Below are 26,139 nucleotides of genomic sequence, written 5' to 3'. Positions count from 1 at the left end.
GAAAGCAGAAAGCTTTCTCACCTGGAGAACTGATTAGAAATAGGCCTACACTGACATGGTCTTAATCCAGCCTTGACTATGAATAACAGAATACGAAAACAAAGAAGTTTGTCCCAGATCCCATTTCAAGGTGTTAAAGAGAAACTGTCGTATCACTTCAGAAATAGATGCTATTACAGACGAAGACACTGTGCCAGCTTTTCCCTTGGCCTCCTTAAACCTCTCATGTCCTTGTTAACCGCTGCTGGGGGCGTTAATAAAGGAATGAATAAAATCAGCAGGCAAAACAAGTGACAGTCCCAGCAACAATGACCAGCTTCGGGAGGCTAATTGCGATGGTAAGGGCTTGAGGATCCCTGCTCAGAAGTGTCTCAGTTTTTGTATTGCTTCCCATGAACTCGCTGATACATTCCCTTTCCCCATCATCCTGTTACTCGTTTCTCCATTGCTATGGTTTCCACCTGTGGTATTTCACTGAGCTATTTTCAGCTTGTTAACCATTGACCTGTCCCCATGTTCCACCTCCTGCCGTCTCCTCCTGTCAGCAGCCTTCAAGAGGTACCCTGTAACCTGTCCCTCTGTTGAAAAGTTAGTTGTCTGTAAAATGCAATAATCCTCCTGAAACCCATTTGCAAACCCAAATAGTGACTCATCCTCTGTCTCCCACATGGGATAGGGGTGGTTAGACATACATGATCATCCAGCGTTTCATTCCTGTGCCAGCAATGAGCTCCAAACTTGAATGTAGGTATTTGCACTGGTCTTCCGGCCAGACGCTTACTCCACTGACATTCTCATTTGTCCCACGAATCCACACATTTGTAGCCCATACAGGGCAGACTCACTGATGAAGTCAAAGGTGGGTTTGGGAAGCTGGAGGGGTGAGTGTACTTTCAGAAAATTAAGTTAAGAAGCTGCAATGAGTCTGTTTCCGTCTCCGCTCCCCACTCCAGGATCTTTACATCCCCACAAACGCCTACAGTCTCTTTCCCTCCCACCTGCTCATAGAAAGTACTCCCTCTCGCAGGAGCTGACTGGGACTCTGGGACTATCTATGTACTTGGGGTGTGTGTTATACGCTATGCAATCTGGGATGGAGAGTCCAAAAGACGTTCAGACAAGGCTTGCCACGCCTGCTCTTGCAGGAAGGAGAAGGAGGGCTGCTCCTTGTGCTACAGGGAGCCATCAACCATCCCAGCAGCAGCCCCCACACTGTACAGTCCATCCCCGTTTCTGCACCCAGTGGTAGCATCAACAGAGCTGTGCAGGAACAAAATAAGGATCAGCAGCTGGAGTCTCACAGCTGCTCACACCAGGGACCACGCTCCTGCAGCTCAGGTGCTGCGACTTCTCACTCATCCAGTCCAACTACAGTGTTGTTGGACAAGTCAATTTCTTCCTCTTGCAGTTGTTTTCTCCACATGGCTGGTATCTGGTCAGAACTGGTTTACTTCCAGATTCCCAGTCCTAACTCTTCCAGTTCCCTGAAAAACATTCTTTCACAGCTTGCTGCTCTGGTTTCTTATCTGCTGCTTTGCTTTCTATGTTCTCCTCAAGTTTCTTGCCTGACTCCGAAACAAAACAGAGTATCCTGGCTTCAGCGGTAGTCTGTTAAAGTGAAATGCTTTGCAGCTTGACAGAGGGAGATACAGAGATCCCCTGCTGCGTTTCTAAGGAAAATTCAAAACCTCAGCATTCTCCTTACTCACCTTCAAAGGTCACCATCTCCTTGCCCTCTGGCATGTACCCCAGCTCCTCCAAACTGGAGTTGCAGCTCTCCCCTCGGGGTAAAAGACTCCTTCAGATCTCAGCGTTTCCAGCCCGGGGAGAGGAGAGCAGACCACGCCACAGCACGTGTGTTACTGCAGGAGGCAGGGCAAAACTCTCCAGCAGCCCCTCACCACCTCACCTCCTCTTCCTCACTCTTCAGCCTCTGTCCAAGGCTGCTGCCCTGGCCTGGGGAGGACCAAGATGCTCATGGCCACTACCTCCTCCAAGCTTTCCTGATTGTATTCTGCCATCCCCTCGATGCAATGGGCAGAGTGAGAAACTTTGGGGCTCCCAGCCTGGAGTCAGAAGGCACAGATTTAACGGGGTGGGGCAGAAGGTTTGGGCACCACCACAAGCACTGGTCAGCCCAGCAGATGCTCCTGCGTGGCGTGACAGTTGTGGCTGCCTGCACGGCGTCTTCCTCGCCAGCCTGCGTGTCCACCCGGAGCCTGCCCGGCCATTTGCAGCCAGCAGCTGGGGAAACATTTCTCGGAGGAGCTGATCTGCAAGGCAAGGGGACTGAGTACAACTGCGGCAGCTCAGTCGTGCGGCATAAAGGAAAGCCGTCAGTGTGCACACAGCAGGGGAAACTGTGCAATGGGTACAACTGTTAACACTTTAAACTTGTTTTATAACAGTGTCAGACAAATTTGAAACAGCTGCTCTATATGCTCTTCATTTCCAGCAGCAATGTTTTTTGTTGGGTTATTTTTTTTTTTACTTGCTGTAAAAGAAATTGGTGCTGCTGCTGTTTACAAAATTACCCAGGCTGCACTTACAACTTCTAACTTCTGATCTTGCTGTGATCACATGGATACCGTAAACGGCAAGATCACGGTTTTCTCAGCTAACGTTGGTGCCACAGCCCTGAAAAAAGCTAAATGTTGAATACATTATGGAGGGGAGCAGGCAGGGGCAGCAAGGGAGAACTAAAGGCTCCCATTTCACATTTTCTTAAGGCCTTTTGTCATTGAACTACCGAACACTTTCTCATGCTGCCGAGCAATTAAACCTCCCTGACACTGGAGCGTTTATGAGGGAATTACCGCTCATCTCAGCCGTGCTCAGAAACACCAGGTCAGAAGTCAGAGAACCGATAAACCTATTGAGGAGCCTGGAAATACATTCAGCTGCCAAGTCCCCGGTCTGACATCTTCAGAGCAGCTGAGGAAAGAGCAGAAATAGCTTATATTCAAACAGATTGCCAGGGGCAGGCACCTTCCCGTCTAATGAAGGCTGAACTGTTTTACATTTATACAAGATGAGGGTTTTATTATGCTTGTTTATCTGTGCTGCAGTAAGACCCCGAAGACCTAGGTGCAGATGAGGACCCTTTGTGCTAGGCATTATGAAAATGCAGAAGAGAAGCCAGGTAAAGAATACAGGAAATAGCTAAATATCACTGATCTCCTACCTTTCCATTTAACCATATTATTTTGGCCTGGCCTCCTTTTTTAAATGGAGGGACATATATAGGGCTGTATTTATTTTTAAGTCTTTAATTTTTAAACCAAGCAGTCGCATCCAAAATGATTTGGGACGCCACTCTTCAGTGAACCTGGACCCTGGGGCAGAGGAGGCAGCTCTTGGGGGTTGCTAAAGGAGCACCCAAGGCACGAGCTCTGCAAGAGGGCACAGACTCTGCACCAGTTGCTATATTGGGAGTTGAGCGACGTGAATGTTGTTACTAGACCTTGCAGGTGCCTTCTTGTGTGACCCTGGGCCACTCGTTTCAGTTTCCAGGGCTGCTTTCCTCCTGATAAAATTGCTGTAACAATTCTTACCATTTAAAAAAAAAAAAAAAAAAAAGGTGCTGGCTGGAGATCATTTGCTAAAAAGAGTTTTCAAAGGCTAAGAATGGTCTTTGCTGAGTCTGCTATCCAGCATCGGGAAATGCCTAGCACAACATTCATAAGTTTCATGGTTTATAATAATAATAAAAGTCTCAGCTTACATAGAACATCTGCAGGTTTATTTTTCTGTGAGTGATTTCAGTATTAGTCACTGTCACATCTGTGTGGGGTCACTACCCGCTTTTGTTTTCCAGGCATCCTCTCTTCTTTTATTAAATCATGTTTAATGTTTTGGGTTTTTTTAATTTTAAATATTTTATCTGACATTTTTAGACTAGCCTAGAATGTTTGTTTAATTGCACTACATTTTTTGCTTTTGTCCTTTTCTCAAAATGCCCTGGATTACATAAGGGGCAGAATGGGGAAGTAACACATCTGTGAAATAAATAAAAGTATTCTTAATAATAATTGCCTCTGGGTTAGTCGTATCCATGCAAATTGCTACTGGCTGTGTTAAGAGTTTTCTCTTTCACCTTGGACCCTCCATCCAGCCATTAATTGTAAAGAAATGTCACTCTCTAAATCACAGGAATAATAACAGCAGCAATTCCTTACTTCTAAAAATGCCAGCCAATAAAGATTCATTTACCAGACTGACCATGAGATTATTATTGTTTCCATTTCAGAAAAAGAAACTGAGGCACAGGGAGTTTTAAAATACCCAGAAGAATGTCAAAGTCCTGACTCTAAATTCTGTGCTGTAACCATTTAAACTTGTCCTTTAGTTTTCAAACTTATGTTTTAAAAAGACACAGCTACAAAAACTGTCTAATCCACATGACTCATGAGTTGGCCGGTTACTTTTCTTTTTTTTTTCTTTTTTTTTTTTGCTTTGTCAACACAACCAATGTCGAGAGCCAAGATGAACTCGGCTCGCCTTCTTTAATCTGGAGACTTCCTTCAAGCAGCAAAGAAAACTGGAGTTGGATTCATTGATGCCCAAGCCAGAGGCTAAGGTGCGGGCAGTCCTCTCATCAGACCGCATGCACCGACACCTAACTTACTTAAATGAAATGAATAAGCAAATCTTGAGGCATTCAGCTGGATCACGCCCCGCCATGCCAGGTGCATACAAAAACCAAGTTATGCTTTGCAAATGTAGAAAACGAGGTAAGCTCTGCATTGAAGAGCAGGCATTTGAAAGCCTGGCAGCCTTGGTCCCCGATTCAGCCGGTCTTTGGCATGGCTCAGTCGCCTTTTCTGGGGTCACATCTGTGTTGCTGACTTGCTGCAGGTTAATGTCTTCATGGTCTGTAGCCTATGCCCTGGGCTCTAGCGGAACCCCGTAATTGTTCACCGTTATCGTTAGCTATGACTTTAGCTCAGGCATGTCCTCTCCACTGCCCTTTCCTACACGCTTATTTTATTTTTCAGCTTCAATACAGGGTTTAACAAGAATGATCTTCCAAAAGAAAAGATTTCACTAAGAATATCTGCCTACTGGAGAGGAATAAAAAGTGGTGATTATTTCAATCAGTTCAAGAGTCTCTCTAACAGATTGGCACCACATGAGTCACTTTTATCATTTTATGGTAATTTAGATCTCAAGATGAGAAGGAAGGTGCACAATACTTGTGACAGTCTCCACCTGCTCCACTTTACGGTTGTGCACGTGTATCTCAATCGGGCAATCATGTTTATACTAAAATAAACAACCCCCAAATGTTCTGATTACATACAGGTACAACCTTTTCTAGTATACCTGAAAAAAAGGGAGCACTTGAGAAACAATGGTATTTAATTGCGTCTCGTAAATCTGGTAGAGTTTCACCTCCTGATCCTGGGAGGTCTCTTACCACATCTAAACCTGCAACAGGGCTCCACTGAGAATGAGCCAGAAGCACCTCAATGAGAAATAAAAATCAGACTTCACCATGAGAACATTTTCTGTACGTCCTAAGCATTTCTCACCCTAGAGACATCTCTTTTACATCTTTTACTAAACTCTGTGTCCTGCTGACAAATACCTTCCATTTTCGTTTATAATTTTAAACACGAATGTATGGTTATGATTTCTCCCCAAAAGCAATTGATCCCTGGTCAAATTGTAAACATTAAACTTTTTAAGTGCTTCAGTGTCTGCAGGCTGTATTTTGGTTGTTCTTCTCTGCATTCTCTCTGATTTATCTGCAAAAAGATGCCTGGAGAAGAGCTGCAGGGCCACTAGAGTCCCATTAGAAGGATTACCACCTTCCCTATCTATTTCATGCTTCGGATATGCAAAACTAAAATTACATTAACTGTTTCTGTTGCCGTATAGTTAAACTGTTGCTCACTAGTCCTCTTCCGACATCACTGGTTTTTAAATTACTTTCCTAATACTAAGTAGACTTTTCCCCACCCCAATGTGTGTTTAGAACACATCTTTGCTTCCCAAGGTTGAAACATGCTTTGCTATATCTGGACCATATGATGATTCTCTGTGTATGAATATTCCCAGCCCTATCCAGCTAATACCCTGCATATGCTGTTTATCCATTTGTCTCTGGATACTTATACATTAGTTTAGAAAGCATCCAGGGCTTGGACTCTGGATGAAAACAAGCTACAGAAAATGTCAGTCAGTACCAAAACTCCTCAGGGAGCCAGAGGCCAAGCTCAGCAGGAGATCTGTTGGAGGAAGAGCCCAAACACTGAATGGAGGTCGCAATGCCCTGTTCGTTACTGCGTTCATTTTAGATCAGCTGAACCAGTTCTCTCCCTGCCAGCCTCCAAAGAAGCATCACACACCAGTACTTCCCCTTGCTGCCATGTTGCACTACAAAAGCACACTTTCTGATGGTTGCAAATAGATGGATGTGATTAGAAGAAGCATGACACAAATCAAAACATTAACAGGTTTAGAAAAGCAGTTATAGATTAAGATCAAGACACTAAATTTTCAGGAAACAACACTGAATGGATACATCATTAATTTAAATTTTGTGTTGTTTAAACAAAATAGGAAATGCCACAATTATGCAGTGTTGCAAAACTCGTACTTTAAAAAAAAAAAAAGACCAAATATATTATTATAAGCATATGGCATGAGAGCATCAAAGCACACACGCTCCCTCTTCACTGTTCCACAGTATTCAACTGTACTGTAATCCTGAAGTTTACCCCACAGATTATTCCTCCTTAGGACATCAGTAGTAGGCAGAGTTAAAGTTGTTCAGGTGTCTCCATCATGCTTAATATGTGTTTGCTTCGTGTAATAACGCTATCCCTAAACTGATGTTTTTCTTATGTTTAACTTTGGAGGGAATCATAGAATCTTCATGGTTGGAAAGGACTTTTGAGATCATCGAGTCCAACCATACACACACAAAAAAACCCCCTACAATCTCTGCCACTAGAGCATGCCCTGAAGTGCCACATCTAGATGTTTCTTAAACACCTCTAGGGATGGTGACTCAGCCACCTCCCTGGGCAGGCTGTTCCAGTGCCTGACCACTCTTTCAGTAAAGTAATTCCTCCTAATATCTAATCTAAACCTCCCCTGCCGCAACTTCACACCATTTCCTATGGTCCTGTCATTATTCACTTGGGAGAAGAGGCCAACACCCACCTCTCTACACCCTCCTTTCAGGTAGTTGTAGAGGGCAATGAGGTCTCCCCTCAGCCTCCTCTTCTCCAAGCTAAACATGCCCAGCTCCCTCAGCCTCTCCTCATATGACCTGGTCTCCAGACCCCTCACCAGCCTGGTAGCTCTCCTCTGGACACGCTCCAGCACTTCAATTACCACACCAACATAGGATTTTTAAAAATCTGAACTGCTTGGAAAACTAGAATTTTGATATTATCACAACATAACTTTACAGAATCAAGAAAGGCTTATTTGAAATGACATGAAAGAGTACTGAGCAGAGAGAATGCTTCTCCATGACATTTGTAATACTTGAAAGCTTACTCAACAGGAGCTTGCTTTAATAACAAGTAAGGACATACAAACTATCAAATCATCTTTAAAAAGCCACTACTTATCTGAGGGGAATTTACAGACTCTGGTAGTAGTACAGGTAGCCAGCACATAAGAGACAATTTTAATTTTCAATTGACTTAAAGTGCTGAGTTAATGAGGCTGGGGTTATTTTGTTCAAGCACTCACTTCTCCTGGTGCACTGAGCAGTGCTGCCTCAGCAGGTAGGCTCCTCAGAAAGCTGTGCCAAGAGGAAGCTCTCATGCTTCAGTACACAGGGTGGTATGCAGCCACAGGCGCTTTACAGAGGGCTGGGAGTTGGACCGGTTAATGTGTCAATGAAAACTTTCTCAACACACATGCCATCTCCATCGTACCACGTCGGTCTTACACTCAATAACATTATTGCATTCAAAGTCACTGCTGAGGAAGAGCGGCGACTGGTTGAGCTACTGCAGCACTAACGGCCCGCTTGATGCATCAACAGGGAGTCAGATAACCCCAGACCCAACAGTTTGATAAAACAACCGTTATTAATAAACTCTGTCACAAACCAGTCTCTTCAAAAGAAACCTGCTTACACGATTTCAATGAAATTCCAACTTTTTATTAAAAAGTTTTAAGCATGTGTGTATATGTATTCCATTAGTATGTTTTTCTCTGCCATGAATTAATTTGATACGAAACTCTTTAAGAGGGTTGCATATTCAAGTCAAAAGGATGCTGGCAGAATTAGTTGCTCACAAAGACCTACATACTCCAAGCTTTGTTAAGGATGTTTATTATTTTCAATGTTCAGCAATCTTGGCTTTTAAGTGCAATGCAGAAATCGAAGTATAAGATGGGTAACAGCACCTCAAGAATATATCAAGATTCCACTTTTGTTATTACCACACCAGTATTTTTCCACATAGCATTTTTCACTCTGATCAAAAGGCAGTTTCTAGCAGGGGGTCATCAGTATTTCCACTTCACAGACACCACCAAGGTACAGCGAGTGCAGGACTGTAACTTGCTCAAGGCCATTTGCTAAACCCGCACGAGAAGCGCAATCCCCATTACTCAGCCCTCAAGTCCAGATGCTGGAGATGACCCTCTCCTTTCCTGTCTGTCAAAGGGCAGTAGCCGTTAATCGCGCCTGCACCGTGCCCGCTGCACGCTCCCCTGCTTGCCAACCTTACCTCTTGCAGGTCCCTTTCCCTGCGGCCAAAACACGAGGGCCAATATGACACCCCCCTCCCAGCTTCAGCCAGCCTTCAGCTTTAGCGTCCTCAGCCAGCGAGTGTTGCTTACCACAGGCAAAGAACTCCCCGCGTACGTTAGACACCTAACCGATTTTATTTCGTACTGATGGGAACCGAGAACCAACACCTATAGAATAAGCAGGAGCAAGCAGACGGACCGTCGCCCTCCGGGCCCTCCCCGGCCTCCAGGCCTCCCTCCCAGCTGGCAGCGGAGAGGCCTGGCACAAAAGCAAACAGAGAACAAGGCCCGGTTCACCCCCGCCCCGCCGGGGTCCCTCAGCGGCGGCCAGGGACAGACCCCGAGCGCGCACAGGCCGCACGCCAGGCTGACAGCGACCAGCCCCTCTCGGCGAGGCAACTCCCGGCCGAGAGACTGAGCCTGAGTCCCGGCCGCGGCGGCTCAGACAGGTCCCAGCCCAGGAATGGGGGTGGCGCTGCGGGCCTGCCCGGCCCCCCCCGTACCCGGGCAGCGCGGGGGCGGCCCCCGGGGACCCGCTCGCCACCGACCAACTTCCGCGTCGAAGGCCCTCCGCGCATGCGCGGCCAACACCGGCACCCCCACCCCGCCGGTCTTCCCTGGCTGTACCACTATGGGCCTAACGTGTGGGTAGGGGCAAAAGAGGGCGGCGGCTCCACGTAGCTCTGCAGGCCTCAGACCCCCTTAAGCCTCCCCACGGAGAAGTCAGTTCCCTTCTCGAGTCTGTGGGTTCCTGCCAAACTTGCTCCTCTCCTCGTTCCCGACCCCGATCTAACACGTCTCCCCCCGGCGATGGGATATGGTATATGCCACTCCCAGCTGATCCGGTGGCTTGGCGAAACCATCCGGCTCAGGACAGGGGGAAACAAGGCGCCGGAGCAGGCGGGGGGGGGGGGACACGGGGACGCATTGTTGAGTCAGGGGCCGAGCGGCGGGGCAGGGCGGGCGCGCCCCACTGCGACAAGCGGGGTCGTCACAGAAACCGGCGGGCGGGAGAGGCCGCCGCACAGAGCTCCGCGCCGCCGCCCCGCTCCCCTGCGGGCCCGGCCGGTAGGGCGCGGCCGCCCCCCCCCTCCCGTGCCTTCCCCTCCGTCGCCTCCCCAGTGGTCGCGCCCAGCTCCAGCTGACCGGCCTGGAATCCCGGCTGGGAGCCCCGCGCCCCCCCCGCCGCCGCCCCGCGCACCGGCCCCGCCATGGGAGACGCCGGCAGCGAGCGCAGCAAGGCGCCCAGCCTGCCACCGCGCTGCCCCTGCGGCTTCTGGGGGTAAGCCAGGCCCGGGGGCGAGGGGGGGGCTGGGCTGGAGCCGGCCCGGCCTGGCCCGGCGCGGGGAGGGGAAGGGGGCGGGTGGCGAGGCGAAGGGCGAAGCGGCGGGGGACCGCGGCCGGGCGGGGTCAGGGCCCAGGCCTGGCCTGGCGCTCAGGCCGGCCGGACGGCTGGGGCACCGGGCCAGGTCACAGCCCTGGGCTCGGGCCTGTCATGGGGGCCGAGCCCGCAGCTCGCCCCGAGGCGGGGGCGGCCGCTGGCCCCCGCCGGGCGGGCCGCAGGGGGTGGCCGCCCTTGGGGGAAGAGGGGTGTCCCCCCGCCTCTCGGCGTGTGGTGGGGGGTGCCGCCTCCCGGGGGGCCTGGGTGGGGGTGGCGGCGGTGGCTCCTGGCTTAGAGGCAGCGGGTGACCCGGGGGGGTGGGTGGGAAGGTGGCTGCGTTACCCCCGGGGCGCGGGGGGAGCCCGGCCTGGCCGCGGGCGGTGTCCCGGTGGCGTCCCCGGCTGCTCGGCGGGGGGAGGCCTGCTCGCTTCCCCAGGCACGCAGGTTTCCTGGAGCGGCTGCCTCCCCTTTGGGGCTGCGGGCTGCGCTGCGGGGCTGGCCTTTAGCTCCTCGCAGGCGCGGCTGGGTAATGCGGACCCCTGGCCGCCCGGTGTCCTGGAGCGCCGTGCCCGACGCGTCCCTGCCCTGCGACCGGGAACGGGGAGCTCTCCCTGCTCTTCACGCAGGGCAGCGGAACTCATGAAGGAAAAAGGCTAAGGACAAAAATACACATCTTTCTCCACCTTATGAAGGCAGGGAGGGTCATAATAGATAAGGTCCTTGTTAGCTGTTGGCTGATCCCCTTTTAGAAAGAAGGAAGTAGGGTCATTCCTGTTTGCCAAAGGTGAAAAAAAAGTAAGCCTCTTCCTTGCTAAACTCCTATCACCTCTAGGGTCTTGTCTGTTGAAGATGTTTCCATTATTGATTTCTTTTTTTTTCTTTTTTTTTTTTAAATCAGATGTAGTATGGCAGCTGCTATGCTGGCAGATACGCACAATCATAAAGGGTCTTTAATGTATATCACAGAAACATTAGTCCCTAATGTTCTTATTTATGGAAAGTTCAAAGAATATGTGACTAAATTGACTTTTGAGGTCCCACCTGAGATTTACACTTGTCTGTGATTGTACCTTCTTGGGATTTATGTCATGCAATTTAAGGTACTCTGGGGGAGTGGAGGCTGAGAGGAAAGAGATGCAATAAGAGTGATTTAGTGATGTCACTGTACACTTGGCTGGTTTATTGGAGTGACAGGATTTTAAATGAAATCCCATTTTTGAGTTATGACAGAAGCCTGAACTGCAACAAATGCTATGGCCCTGCTGGGAGTGATCTTGCAAGACAGATTATAAATATACAGTAAATTATTTTGTTTATTTTTGTTTTGTTAGACTCCCATATTTGGACCTGATGTTTTCTGTAATGTGAAAAGCAAGTTGCTGTTATCTCTAATGTAGCATACTGACTTCTGTAACGTGATACTGATGTGAAAGGAGAGTTGCAGAAAGTTGGAAGTGAACTTTTTCGTTGGGCTGAAATTCTTGGCTAGTTCAGTGTGTTGCGATAATGAGAAGAAAATCTGGTGCTTTGTGTTCAAGGATCTGCTTAATGGCAACAGGAGACTCTCAAGAAAACCCATTGCCTTTAAAGCTAGTGCTTTTTTTTTTTTTAACATACATTTCCCTTGCAAAAGCTGCTATCCGAATGATTTCCCCCCCTCTTCCCCCCCAGGTTGTTATCCATGCAGTAGTGTTTCTTGTAAGACATTTTTGAAGATATTTTCCCCAACACTGTGGGGAAAAAAAGGTCAGTTTCTCCATGAATACAGTGAATAAATTAATCTGTTTTTCTAAGTGTATGCCAGGTACACTTTGGTACACAGTGGCAAACTACATATCTATTTTGTCACTTAAAAAACCCAAAGAAAACCCAACAAAACCCAAAACTGTGCTTTGAGCTTCCAGAGTTTGATGGGTTTTTTTGTACTTTTCAGTCCTGAAGAAACTTAAGTGTCGCCTTGTCCTTATTTACCTAGGCCTTGCTAGTGCTTGAGAAGATTGGCTGGAAAATCTATGTAGACGTGCCCTTCTAGTGCTTAAAGGGTCACAGTTTTATACCAGCTTTCTGAAGAAAGTAAATCGTGATAGCAAAAACACTTATATGCATCTGAAGTTTGAATTCTGCTGCTCTAGGTGTCAGCTAGGGTTATTACCAGCAACATGTCATAAGACAAGAGTCTTATCTGTGACTTTCATATCACTTTTATATGTCTGTCAAGTCACATTTTGGAATAACAGGGCCATGTTTGCCCTTTATCTGCAGAACATTAAAGGCTGTGAAAAGTTCTGAAACTTGTAATTTAATATAGTAGTTTGCCTGAAATTTGTAAATAAAGTAATGGAATGGAATAGTGTTGCTTTATGTTTCCTGGTCCCCATCAATCCAATGGTTCAGAATCCTTTCGTGGTTGTTCTTGAGTGAGCCCGAACCATGTAGGTGGCAGAACAACTTGGTGTCTGTGGGTCAGACAATAGGGTCTAGATTTTGGCATGTATGATGATGGTGATTTTCTGTTTGTTTGTTTTTGATTTTAGTAATGCTTAGCCAGGACTGTTTGCAGTAAGATGCACGCTTTCTGCACTAATCCACAAAGATAGGAATCATTAAGAAAAATACTGAAAGGGAGCATTAAAATTAAAGTAAGCTGTCGGTCTCTGGGCTAAAATTTGCCTGTTGGTGAACAATGATAGAAGTAGCTCCTGAGATGCACGTTGGTAGTGGTGGCATGCAAAGAGATTACAGGAGAAGACTAGTACATACTCGCGCATTGAAGTTGGAGGGGTTCTTCTTTTAACATGTTTGGTTTTATATTAGAAATTCAGATCCCGTAGGTTGTAAGAATCTCTAGTGACTGGAAAACTACTAAACTCATGATGTTTCAAGATCTAAGAGACTAAAAAATGAACAGTTGAAAGAAGGGACTTGAGTGAGACTGTTCAGAACTTCTGAAACCTCTGCTTAAGGTCAATGGCTAACGTTTACTTACCTTTTGTTGAAGATCACAGAGTCTATCCTTAAATCTTCTGCAGACTTGCCCTACTTTTTTAAAATGTCCAGTCTGTCATTTCTGCTCAAGCAAAGCTCAAATGGAGCACTGAAATGATCTTTGTATTTTACAAAGTCATTTCAGTTACCCGGATAATCTCAACTGGGAAACCTCATATGTATTCATGTTATTTATGAAAAATTCACATGACTTACTGCTTGGAAATATTTTGCTGCTCTTCCTATTTTTATATCTTAAACTCCTGTCAGTTGCAAATATCTCACTTTTTATTGGAATAGTCTGGAAAAGTTTGGAAAGGGTGCAGTATGCAAGTTGTTTTTTTTACTTCATCTAGAGTTTATGTTGTGCTTAACTTCTCGTTCTTGCAATCTGGAAAAATTCTTTCTTCTTTTCCTGATTAACAGACCGTGTAATGTTGTTTTTTCTTACATTAGTGGATTTCAGAAACCTGTATCACTTTATGGCATATATAAAATCTTCAGCTCTAAGTTAATAAATACATAAAAATATTACTATATGTATATATTCCAGTTAAGCCATTTTGCTTATTAGAGATGAGGCGTAATCCTTTAATGAACTACATGTTGGCAGTTCCCCATTGGCTTTTAAAGGACTCCACGAAGGTTTCACTTGTGTATAGCTCATCAAAGGGCTGGGGCTTTTACTATTAAGTGGTTATAGGCATAGACGAGACTTGTAAGCTAAAATATTCCTTGGCTGTAGAAGCATACACTGTGAAGGTGTATGTCAGAGAGGGCAATGCTTTTACAATACTATTTGTACTGTACTGACTGCTGCTTATTTTTCTTATGGTCCAGACTCATACCATACCATGGCATTCAGTGCCTTAGAATCAGAAAAGAAGGAAATATGTTAATGGCCATAAAACAAATGAATTCCATTCTTGAAATGGTGGCAGCCAGCAGGAAGTTGATTGAAAACACAGTATGATGAGTTTCATCTCATCTTATTTCTGGCAACTATAAGGTACTGTAGTCAGCTAAAACTGATGGCAATATTGTTTGAGAACATGCCAGGAGGGGTTTTGCGGGATGTTACCATTTGTTCTGCTGTTCTCTGACACTGTGTGCATCATATGTGTGATGAGACACTGTGCCCCGAGCATTCTGTGCAGGCCCAATCCAGAGTTTATTTCTGAGTCTGGATTTTCCAGTCACTTATGTATCATCAGGTCCCTGCCATGCCAATCTGGCTCTTTTCTCAGTTTTGTTTACTAAAATTAAACATTTGATCAAATGATGAATCATTTAACATAAGCATGATTAGTTTGTGACTGTATATCACCAAAGCTTGCTTTTAGCTTCTAAACAAATAATGACACTATATATATATATATATCTCTCTATGTATTTAGGCCATTAAGAAGCCTCCTCTTTGGCTAGTCTTTTCTTTCCTTTTTTTTTTTTGGTGATTGCAGCTGTTTATTCCATATGCACTCTCAGTGACTGTCTTTTTAATAAATACTTTCTAATCTCATAGGCTGTGTAGGTCATAGTGAATGCATAATGCCTTCATAAACCTAATTTTGCTTTAACCACTGTGGAAACCTCACATAGATGTTTCTAAATGAGGCTTGAGTAAACTGCTGAAATATGTATCTTTCCCTCTGAGAGTTAGTTTTCACTGGGGTTGTATCATGCAGTTACTTTGCCAGGCTTTCACTTTCTGGAGCTTTGGATCAGATGCTAGAATAAGCAATGAATGTCAGTTTATGCAAGACAGTGTATGTGCTACCAAATAGGTTATTGTTTATTAGACTGCAGTATTAAATGAGGTCTTTGAGTGAATAGTGAGCAGTGAGGATCAAATAAGATGCTTTGGGAGAGCTGTGTGTGAGTAGTGCTGTCTGAGGGGCAGGGTTTCTCTGAAGTTACTGATGGTCAGAAATGTCAGTTTTTCCCTCTAAAGTGATAAATTGATTTAAATCAATAAATTGATGAAACTTATGTTTTAGGAAGGCTAATTTTTTACTACTTTGTACAAGACCTGAACAATTTTTTGGGGTAAAATAACAGCTGGTTTGCTTTTATTTATTACAAACTTTTATAGGCCTTCTATAATGGGAAACTGTAGTTGCTTGGAATAAATTAATTTCCCTGCTGTGGTCCTTGTACTCTGTTTAGGTTAAGACTAAAAATACTTGAATATTGTATTTTTTTTATATGTTATGCATGAACTTATGTATGGGTAAAAGAACCTGAAGCAGTTTGTCGTTAAAGCCATCATTAACTGCTGTAACACATCTACTGGTGTTACACAAATAGAAGTGACATTATTTAACTGACAGACACAAAGAGTCTGATGAGGAATTGATTTATTAACAAATTTTCCTGGGAGGTGCTACAGAGAATGGTAACAGGCATTGGAGAGACACCGAAATTCTTTGCTTGGATCTTAATTTTAGAAGCTATTGAGAATTATGAGACATAGAGAAGCTTCTATCTGAGGAGAGAGTGAGGGAGGGAGAATTGGACTTTGTCATGTTCCTTGCTTGAATAAAGAATATGCAGAATAAAGAATGATAAATTCAGTCATAATACAACTGGAAAAGCATCTCAACTAAAGTCAAAAGATATAATTTTTTTTTCCCTTTTCTATACAGTGAGTGATTGTCTCTTGCAACCACAGTTGGAAGGTACCACATTTTGGATCAGAGCTATTTGCTGCAGAATCTTACCTTTAGGAATAGGGGTTATTGGCACTCGGAAGTAAAAGCAGATGAACTGGATTTAATACTTTAACTGTAATAAGCTCTTTTCTAGGAATGTGAAAACAATGTTTTCTTTTGCAGTACTTAATAGAATAGACAAAACAGAAAGGAGATTTTGTTATTTAATGAAAAACAGCTGTTCTGGATCAGACCAAAGATGCATCGAGCCCTGTTTCTGATTTGGGTGATAAGTGATGCTGAGGGAATAAGCATTAGGACATAGCGAGCATGCAGTGATGCTTATCTTGGTATACCTCCTTTGCTTCTGGCAGTCTGACATAAGGTTGTCCTCTGTTTTGTAGATTTATGGCTTAGTAGGTCTTACCTATTTTTTCATGAATTTGCATTATGACCTCACGAATCCGTATGTACTCTTGACCCTCACAACATCCTGCAGCAAGTAGTTCCATAATTTAACCATTCTCTTTATGAAAAAAAAAAATTGATTTTTTTTCCTTCAGTCTTGCTGTGTGAGAATTCTAAGGAGTGAATAAATTCAAACAGCTGCTGTATGAGGGTGTTTAGTTTAAGAAGATCCAAAAATAGGCCTTGTTGATTAAAAATGTCTGTTCACATCTTCAGTGAAGCCAGAATTTGAGAAAACAAACATGCTTATACCATGTTTTTATTCCAAAACTTTATAGAAAATGTTTTAGAAATATTTTCTAATTGTAGATGAATGCAGTGCTAAATATAGACAGATGTATCCAGCACCTTTTAATCTGTTAACTTCCTCATTGGTTAGAGTGAAATTCAGTGTCATACCTGCTGCTCCTACAAGGGGAACTAACAGGAAAGAAGTAGGTTGTGTGCTGCTTTTTGAAGCTCAGAGGAGTTAAAAGTTACTGTGTCTAGGTCATCTCCCAGATTTCTTTCAATCTTCCTGTCAGTCAGTACCTTCGTCATGTCTTTTGTAAACTGTGAGTAGTTGAAGGTATTGTGATTTGGACAGTGCTAAAGATTATTCCACAGTCGGTTATACAAAATACCTGACTTAACATTAATTAGTAAAATTTTCAACTGTTGTATGGTAGAATAGATATGTTGTGTTTTGTATATTGCTTCATTTATTGAACATGCTTTGAGTTCTCAGAAATAGGAATCAGTTTTAAGGAAATACAGCTGCTGTTCTTAACTGTGTAAATTTTAGCCACTTCAACATCAAACTTCCACAAAGTGATGACGTTGTTGATGCGTGTTGGGCTTGGAGAGCCTGGAGACCGTGTTGGGTTTGGAGAGCTGTTGAAATCTTGAAATGATGGAAGCATCGTGACCCGGTATTTCCTTTAAGGTGTTGAAATCAGCGATGGAAAGCATTAACTTCAAAGGATGATCCTTGATGTATATAATCACTGGAGATATTTGGTATTGACTTGAATATTTTCACTAACATGGTATGCCAATTATTACTGGATTTTAAAATTATTTAAAATTAGAAGTTTGTACATATAACTAGACACCATTTTCTTTAGATGTGTTTGGTGGGAATGATGAATGCGATCTGTTTTCTCAGAAAGATACTGCTTATATTCTTTGAAGTTTAAAATGTCACTATTCTCTATCTCCTCAAATATGCAGCGTTGACTGACTAAATTAGTATCTGCTATTTGTGTTACCACAAATGTCTTGTGAATGTTTTCGGACAGTATTTGATCTTGATTATGGTGAAACCCTTATTTGGATCTCAGAGATAAACTTTGTATTCAGTTTAGGCGGGTAAATTACATAGGTATGTTCTGCCTTTTTTTTTTTTTTTCTCTTCTCTTTTGCTCAAATGGCAAAGATCCTTCCTCTCTATTGAGTATAGGCAGCGCTCATTAGCACGGGGTCCCTTCTCTATTTTTGAAAGAAGAATTAAAAATCAAGCAATAGCTGCAGCATGAATTGACTTCTCTAGATGCCACATTTGTGAAGGAACTTAAGTCAGAGTTATTGCAGATATTGGAAAGACATCTTCTCACGACACTGAGAAAACCACGTAAGAACATACTGATGAGGACGCTATATGCAGTGAATGTAAAATTATTCTGAAAAACACTTTCTGAAAACGAAACCTTTGTGTGGATGACCATGATCAATGGTTTCAGACTGTAGAGACAGTGTTAACATACAGTAGAATTGGGTTGGTATTTTTAGATTCTTAAAAATGCTGAACCATTATCTTCTAATTTAAGATTTTGAAATAACACTGTTGTGTTTTGGTTTTGTTTTTTTTAATGATAGGGATGGATCGTTTATTTGAATTGGTGAGAATTTTATATGCTTAAGGAGTGTGGGTTTAAATTTAAAAAAAAAAAAAAAAATTAAACATGTTTTTCTGAAATCTTGTAACCCAGAGTCAAACAGTGTGTTGTAATACTTAGATCCATTCCCTGTAAATTATTCCTTACCCGTGCTCAGGAAAATTTATTACATGAAGAGTTTTAGTATTCCATGAATTGAAGAGTGAAGACATTTGCAGTTATGTGTTCAATTTCTCTGTCGATAGCATCTGAGTAGTAGCATTGTGGTAAGTGCAGTACTTGCCTGTACAGAGGAGTTGTATTAGGAAATTGTTGATGGATTTTTATGTTTAACCTGTTCTCTGGGGTCTTCCCTGCAGCAGTGACTGCTGCCCCACGTTATTTATGAAAGAATTGTAGGTATCCTGTTCACTTCCTGCTGTTTAATCTGACCACCATATGCATGCTCTGAACTTGAACAATGCAGGTCGGTGGGAGGAAGATAAATTCCAGTTTCTAAGTGTTGTAGTATTTTTATTAGTGGTTTAAGGGAATTTATTAAATTACTTTCACTGGCATTATGTCCTTTAGTAAATGTACTTTGGCTAGTGTTGGATTTCCAGTGTTTATTTGGTGTAAATTAAAGAGACTAACTGAAAGTAGTAAAAAATTTTGAATGGAGGCAAAAACTCATTTTCCTAAAATAATTTTAATAAGCAGTCAGACAAACTGAGAGAAAAAGAGGTTATTTGATAATTACTGTCTTTAGTTTCTAGCTCTTTAGTTTATGTAGTATCTGATGCTGGGTGAGTTGTTTAATTTGAGGGCCTGTTTTAGTAATGTGTATATTTAACTTCTCCTTATTTGAATGTAGAAGTCCTATTTAATTCCTTGGCACCTAAGGAAGAGGGAGAAGAAAGGAGCACAATACTAGATTGAAAGCAGTGTTTGTTTTGTTGTTTTTTTTTTTTTTTAAAAAAACAGCTGGCTGGTTCCATGATAACCTCCTAATTGTGCACTTAGAAAAGCAGAATCCAAAGTCATGTCCTCATTGACTTAATTGCTAAAATACAACCGGCCTTCACAATATGACTGTTACTGAGATCAGCCCTGTCGCCATAACAGCAGCATTTTGATCTCTAATTATATGCTGTCAGAAGTGTCTCAGAGGAAGTTGCATGTATAAAGTAGGTAAAATGCTGTCATTTAGCAAGAGTCCCTCAGTATTGGAAATTGTGTTGTCCTTCTAACTGTTGATTAGACGATATTTTGGTCCAAGGTACTGTCAATATGAAGGAGTCTAGCTTTTTCATAAATCAATTATTTGCCTTTGAAACTTTTCTGTAACAAATACCCAATATTACTCAGTGAAATGCGTATTTAGCTGGAGAAAGGTGAATCTTAGGTCAGGTATTGCTGACACCAGTTTGCAAGAAGAGGCATTAGTGTCAGATGCAGTAATGTTTGTTCGTTGTTTAATGTCCTAGTGTTACTTCCTTTTTTAGTAATCTCTTTCAGTGAACTAATGGACAATAATGGTTTCTAAAATTGTCTGTGTGTTAACAGATGTTTGCTTATTCATCCAGATAGGTTTCAGGTGTTCCCCTGAATTGTTAACATATTAATCAATTTAAAATCTGATAATTTCTATTTTTAGAATCAAGTTTTGACTGGGTGCTTCTGTACAGTGAAGTACGGGGTGAGTGAAGGCACTTTTAAAATTGTCTATTTCCATAATAAAGGTTCTCTCCAGTTCTATTTTGCAAGCACGGTAGTGTAATTATTCAGTTTTTAATAGGGAAAAAAAATGATACAGAGAGCATCTCAATTTGATTTTTTAAAAATGCTCAAAAATTTGGAAGATTTAAAATACAGTAGTTCTTTGAGGCAGCTGAAATCTTGGGGGGTTTATTTATTTATTTTATTTTTAGACAGATGTGTGGATGAACAGTCAGCTGTGCTGTAACTGATAAAGGGCTTTTAGGATTAATCCATATATACTCAGTAACTTCTCCAGGTATTAACTCATTTTTGAGCTTTCAAAAGAAAGCAATTAATAGTATTTGAACATTTCAAATATCTTTTCTTGGCATTGGGGCTTTGTGATTAATACTTCATTGCAAAGTAATTGAAATTAAACTTGCCTTGGAAATAGTAATTAACTTAAGATGGAGCAAATTGACTCCTCGCTTGATTTGAGGAAGTGGACTAACTCTGCTGTTTCTAACTCCTGGTATTGTGTAATACATGGAGTGCATGTGATAATTTTAACATGCTTGTTTTAAAGTATATTTCTTTTCCAGAATTAGTTAGATGCTAGAAATGGAAATGTTGAATGTCACTGTATATTGTTCTCTTCTTTTGTCTGTAGTTTGCTAGCAATTGGTTTTATTTTGAACGCTGGACACGTTCCTGTTTTAACTTTCGGCTTGAATACTGTGATTACAAATATATAGACATTGTTCTTCTAATGCTGATTTTTTTTATACATCTTAGATTTATTACAAGAGTTTAGAGACTATAAATCCATAAAGGTAAGGACAGTGGAATGTTCCTTTTTTAAAATAAAAGTCTGCTTCTTGGCATTTAAGTTTGGAAAGGATTTATTATTACTTCTGCCAGTGATGCACCGTGTGGCAGTCGGTCCATGCTTTTCCCTCTGCATGTTTTCATAGAATCATAAAATCTTCATGGTTGGAAAGGACCTTTGAGATCATTGAGTCCAACCATATGCGCACAAAAAACCCCCCTACAGTCTCTGCCACAATGAATCATAGAATCTAGAGCATGCCCTGAATTCCTTCATTAGTGGATGATATATCACTCTTCATTTAATTCCATAGTGCTCTAGGAGCCTTGAATGAAAGACTTGGTAGCAAGGAGTATTTACAGCTTCTCCAGCTCTGTCCTTTAGAGAGAGGTGTTTGTTTTAAATCGGAACTTGTTCTAGGACAATATTGACCCATTGACATGTTTCCAAGGATGTTTGTGTAGAAGGAAGTGTTTGTGGTGGGTGGAGGAAGTCTCTTTCAATCAGAAGAGTTGCTATGCAATTAGAAGAGCAAGAACCGCCTGCATTACACGTCTGCAAGTCTCAGGTGGTTTTGCAGCACTCTCTTGATGAAGATAGGACCCCATTATTATCCATTATTCTGTGATGCAGTCTCTCCTTTGACTATTAATGTTCTTGTGTGACTAATTCAGGAAAGACCAGAAATCTTTCTGGTGAATAATTAACGCTTCCTGTCCTGCTGAAGTGGCCTGTAAAGACAGATTCAAAAGGTAAAACACAGTCACATATATCGTTACATAGCGAACTAAGCTGATGTGTTGCATTGTTCTTTCAAAATAAACTAAAATATGGGAAATTCCGTCACTTACTGGCATAACAAGAACTCTAGCATTACAGGTTAGAATTCAGTTGCCTGAGCCGATACGTCTTGTGAAGTGCATCTGAAATTCAGATAACTGAAATTAGTGGTTGCTTTTGAAACTGCTGTAACTGGAAACCCAAACTAAACAACTAGACCAGGGCTTAAGAAACTTAAGCCTATAGCTTTCAGAGGTTACTATAATTTTCAGTTCCTTTTTTTTTCTTTTTTTTTTTTTTTTTTTTTTTTTTTTCCTTCAGATCCATTTCCCAGCACATTGCTAGATGCCATTCAGATGGAAAGTGATTTAGCTGCTTTCTTATTAGCACTCTTTCGGTCCTTATTATTTCAGCTTGCTGATTTAGTAGTGGTTTTTTGACTTCCGTTAGCAATGTGTTTGTTGCAAACTTGAATATAGAAGTGCTTTTAAGTAGTCTTTATGTTGTGGTTGGAAATGTTGAAGTTGTGTGGGGGTTTTTATTTTGGTGTATATATATATGCATGTAAACATAACTTTAATTTCTTTGCAACTTTTGATACAGAATTATAAAAACTGAAATGGCTTCTTCTGCAACACTCATGTAGATAGACTGTGTAGCTAATGACTTACTGTAGCACAGAAATCACGTGTTTATCAACTTTCAGGATGAAAACAGCTGTAAAAGAAACATTTTTTGTTTGAACACAACTTTGACTAACTATTCTAATAGTATTTTTCCTGGTATGAATGTCATAAAAATAAAATCAGAGATTATCTTGGTGGTTTTTTTATTATTATTTTTGAGGATTACTTAAGGCCACTCAACCAATAAATACTGTAGTCAATTTACAGTCCAAATGGATTTGTATTCTCTTTAAGGTTATGTAGTAAGACTGTGACATAAGCGGGAGCTCCAGAGACTTGTATTCCTTGGGTGTCTGTGAAGGCAGTTAGAGAAAGGGGTAAGGGAAGTGGTGTAGATGATCCTTATCTTGGGATTTATTATTAGCTGTCTAATCAACAGAGCTTTCGTTTTTTCTGCTTGGCTTTCTTGTCCCTCATCATCTATGCAGGACAAATCCTGAAGATCAGATACTACTTTTTTAGTCGCACAACTGAGTACCTAGTTTGGAAAAATACACCAGCTTTTGGAGACACAGGCTTTTCTTCAGTATATGGAGAAGCTGGTCTGCTTTTTCTAAGTGTATACCTAGATATTATCTCTGTCCCCAAAATCAATCTTGCCTGTATCCTTAATTCATCATGGCTGCAACAAAACTACTACTAGGACATGGAAGACAAGCGTCTTCTACCAGCTAGCTGGACAGACAGCCTGAGTTAATGCTTCTGTATGTTTGTTTTCAACTGTTTACTTGTGGATATTGTTCAGAAACCACTGTTTCTGCGGAAATCATGTAGCATGATATGCAGCAAATGATGTTAGTCACAAAGCCCCAATGCCAATAAAAGGATGTTTGAAATGTTCAAATACTGTTGTTAATTGCTTTCTTTTGAAAGCTGAAAAATGAGTTAATACCTAAAGAAGTTACTGAATGTGGTATTATCCTTACCACAAAAGATACAAGCTGCTACTTCAGTTTGTAGTATCTAAAGATAGCTAAAGTATCTAAAGTATCTAAAGATAGCTCTTTATCTAAAGATAAAGATATGTTTAATGCACTTTGATTCTAGTTGAATTAGTCGAATGTAAACGTTTCCTTTGAGAGGGTATAGGTAGCATTTTACCTTCCCATAGCAGAACAAAAACATCTACATAAATTGACTTGAGAAAAACGATGCTTAGAGAGCTAAAAATCCAAATTTTTTGTCTGCTGGTCTCCTGTTTGCAGGGGGTAGAGTGTTAATTAAAAGTATTGGGAAGCCAGAGAGCAAGAAAACAATGTATGTGAAGTTCATAGTTTACATATTTGCAAATTTTTACATATTTAAATATGTACGTTGTACAATAATAACTAATGAATATTTATGCACTCATTAGTTTCATAGTTGGAGACACCTTTTTAAAAAAAAAAAATCCTTTTACCTGCCACTTAATTTCCCAGACTGCTGTGGTCCTTTGGTGAAAACGGAGAGTGAGAGAAGATTGTGGGTCCCCTTTCAGAAGGGGCCTTCCATGAGCAAAGAATGCAGCTGAAGAAGGTGTAGCGTTGCATGATTAAACGCTTAAAGTCAAGTAGAATCATGGAAACATTGTTTTTTCTTTCTTTTATTTTTCTTGGAGACTAGAGATGCCTGAAGAGTTACGGGCTGATACTCTGCTTGTTCACTTAATTTTTAAAACTCTATTTAAGTCCTGCTTCTATTTAGGATTCAAAATTAATTTGACATAGTTAATGAAGCAGTAGAGTTGCATTTTGCAGCTGCAGCCTGTCACAGTGGTTAGGTAGGACTTGCTCGTTCTCCTTGTGTACTGAGAAGGTTACACATAGTTTGGATGAGAGTTCAGGATGAGGTAATGTTACGGTGCTCATTTTTATTACCTACTGTTAATGATCACTCTGTGCTTCGTTACTGAGCCTTTGCCTAAGATTACCTTTAGAAATGCGTAAAAAGCTGATCTAACGAAAGCCTTTGCTGTTTGCTCTGCATGCAGGCGAATGAAATATTTAACTTGGCCCTGATTTCCCACTGTCTGAAATAGATGAAATAAGTGTACTGATTGTGATTTATCCTTTCAGTCTTGATTAGCACAGGAAAACAAGAAGTTGAGGCTTGTTTCCCACATTTTTTCCGTGTTGTTTCAGAATAGGAAAATGATGAGGATAACATAATGATTTCTGCAAGTGTTGTGATACCTTGGTTTTGTTCGTGTCAATACATCCAGACTGTCTGCTTTACTTAGACAATAGTAAAAGCCACCTTGTGAAAATGACAACTGTGAAGATTACAGTTTGCATTTGCATTAATCTGGATCACCGAAGATGGAAAAGCCAAAATACCAGTCTGTGTAAAGGTTTCCTTCTCCTATCATGGGATGAAGGATGTGCAATGAAGGATTGTTTTTTCACTAGATGTTTAAAACCCTTGAACTTTAAAGCAAAACGTGCATGCTGAATTCTTTCTACGCTGGTAATTGAAATGCAGTTGCCTGAGACCTGGGAAGTGTGCTGTGTAAAATAGGAGAAAGGCTCAACGCATTAAGTAGGGGGGGTCTCATTCCAACCATACATCTGGCACCCTTTCTGGAAAGTGCTGTTCCCTGCTCTGTCACCCACTGCAGCAGCTCATTTCTCATGGCTAGATGACCAGTACTAATTTAGTGGAGAAAAGTGGGTTACCTGCACAGCTGGTCCCCACTGCCCTCTGCAGTAGTTGGGGGTCTTTCACCTCAACAGCGGTGGAATAAGAGTTCCTGACAGCGAGCTTTCAAGGCACAACATGAGAAAGGCTATTCACAAACGTCTACACTCAGGAATTAATTTAGACTGTGGCAAAACTTTGAAGGAGGTGGGAAGAGGGTAAGGGTAAAGCACATTCACATTTTGATTATTCCTTTAGTTTCCTTGTTACTTTTTCTTCTGCATCCTTACAAGTAGAAAAAAAACCTAGGTATTTTTATTTTTGTCAGAGAATGAAACTTAACAGTTTTGGGTGACCTTGTTCTCTCTGTCCTCCAGCCATTAAATTTTAGATCTGCTGTACTTGCATAAAGGCTTTAGTTATAAATTTATAAGGAAAATGTCAAGTGGATAGGTACAAAATTTGATCTATCTTGTTAATTATGTAGACACTGCAAACTTCTCCACATACTGCTTAAAACTCTTACTCTTTAGAAAAAAACCACCTCACTGCTTATGTGAAATATGACAAAGCAGGATACACATTATAGAATGGTAAATACCAATACTTTCTGCAATTTTACTTTAGATGTTGGGGGAATAGGTAACATGCTGGAGGGTAATGTTTAAGATGTTTGAGAGATCCTGATAATTTATTTACTTAAAACAGGCTACTAATGGACTTTATGTAGTTCAGAAGAGTAACCTAGTGTTTGCCTTGAATTAATTATATGAATTAACAGAACTTGCATGTTTAAAATGCAGAAGTGGACCGATGTAGGTCAAGCTAGTTAAATTTGGGAGCCTAGAATTGTGGGTCACTGATTAACTCAACCTGTTGGTTATGTCAAAGTTGTTTCCAAACAAGACTTATTGCTGTTGATAGCACGTTTGATTATTAAGCTAAACACTTAACTAACCCCTCTGTGATTTAGCATGCATAGTGTTTACTTAGTTGCATTTCTCATTAGTTAGATGCTGAGAGGAGACGAGATTAGCAGGTTTTATTTATGTTTTGGCAGATCATTGTATAGCACTTTCTTGTAGTGCTGCACTGCTAAGACTATAAAATTAATAGGAAATGTGGGAGTGTTTTTCTTAAAAAAAAAAAAAAGCCTTCTGCTTGTTTCTTTGAGCTTTACAAGATTTGTTATTATTTGTAAGTGCTAGTCATGTACATGCTGCTTTGCAGAGCTGCCACAGAGAGACTGAAATACGAAATAAATACGTTTTTCATTAAAACTTCGATTTTACTAAACCTAAATTTGGAACAGCAATCATATGAAAATATTTATTTGTACTTTAGAGACACAAAGAACCCCCTAAACTGGAAAAATAATTTATCAAGTTGACATTATGCAAAATTGTCAACTGATAATAAATCAGAGTGTTATGCACTAGAATAGTTCAAAATCCTAAAA

General features: G+C 41.6%; 1 protein-coding gene across 3 annotated transcripts in view; it reads left to right on the top strand.

Annotated features, from left to right (window-relative positions):
- Positions 1 to 9,574: 9,574 nt before the first annotated feature.
- Positions 9,575 to 26,139, top strand: part of ZFAND3 (zinc finger AN1-type containing 3) — a 150,042-nt gene continuing 133,477 nt past the window's right edge. Inside the window, exon 1 of one of the 3 annotated variants that reach the window (XM_074579724.1) lies at positions 9,575 to 10,009. In XM_074579724.1, coding sequence (XP_074435825.1) covers positions 9,939 to 10,009 — 71 coding nt within the window. In that variant the 5' untranslated portion in view covers positions 9,575 to 9,938. Of the gene's footprint in view, positions 10,010 to 10,085; positions 10,197 to 26,139 lie in introns of those variants that run through there. The other 2 variants (XM_074579725.1, XM_074579727.1) reach the window with 2 other exon arrangements.

Source organism: Larus michahellis, chromosome 3, assembly GCF_964199755.1.
Source record: "Larus michahellis chromosome 3, bLarMic1.1, whole genome shotgun sequence".
In the NCBI taxonomy this organism is placed as follows: domain Eukaryota; kingdom Metazoa; phylum Chordata; class Aves; order Charadriiformes; family Laridae; genus Larus; species Larus michahellis.
The sequence above is the reverse complement of the archived record's forward strand: the minus strand, read 5'-3'. Positions and strand labels throughout refer to the sequence as shown.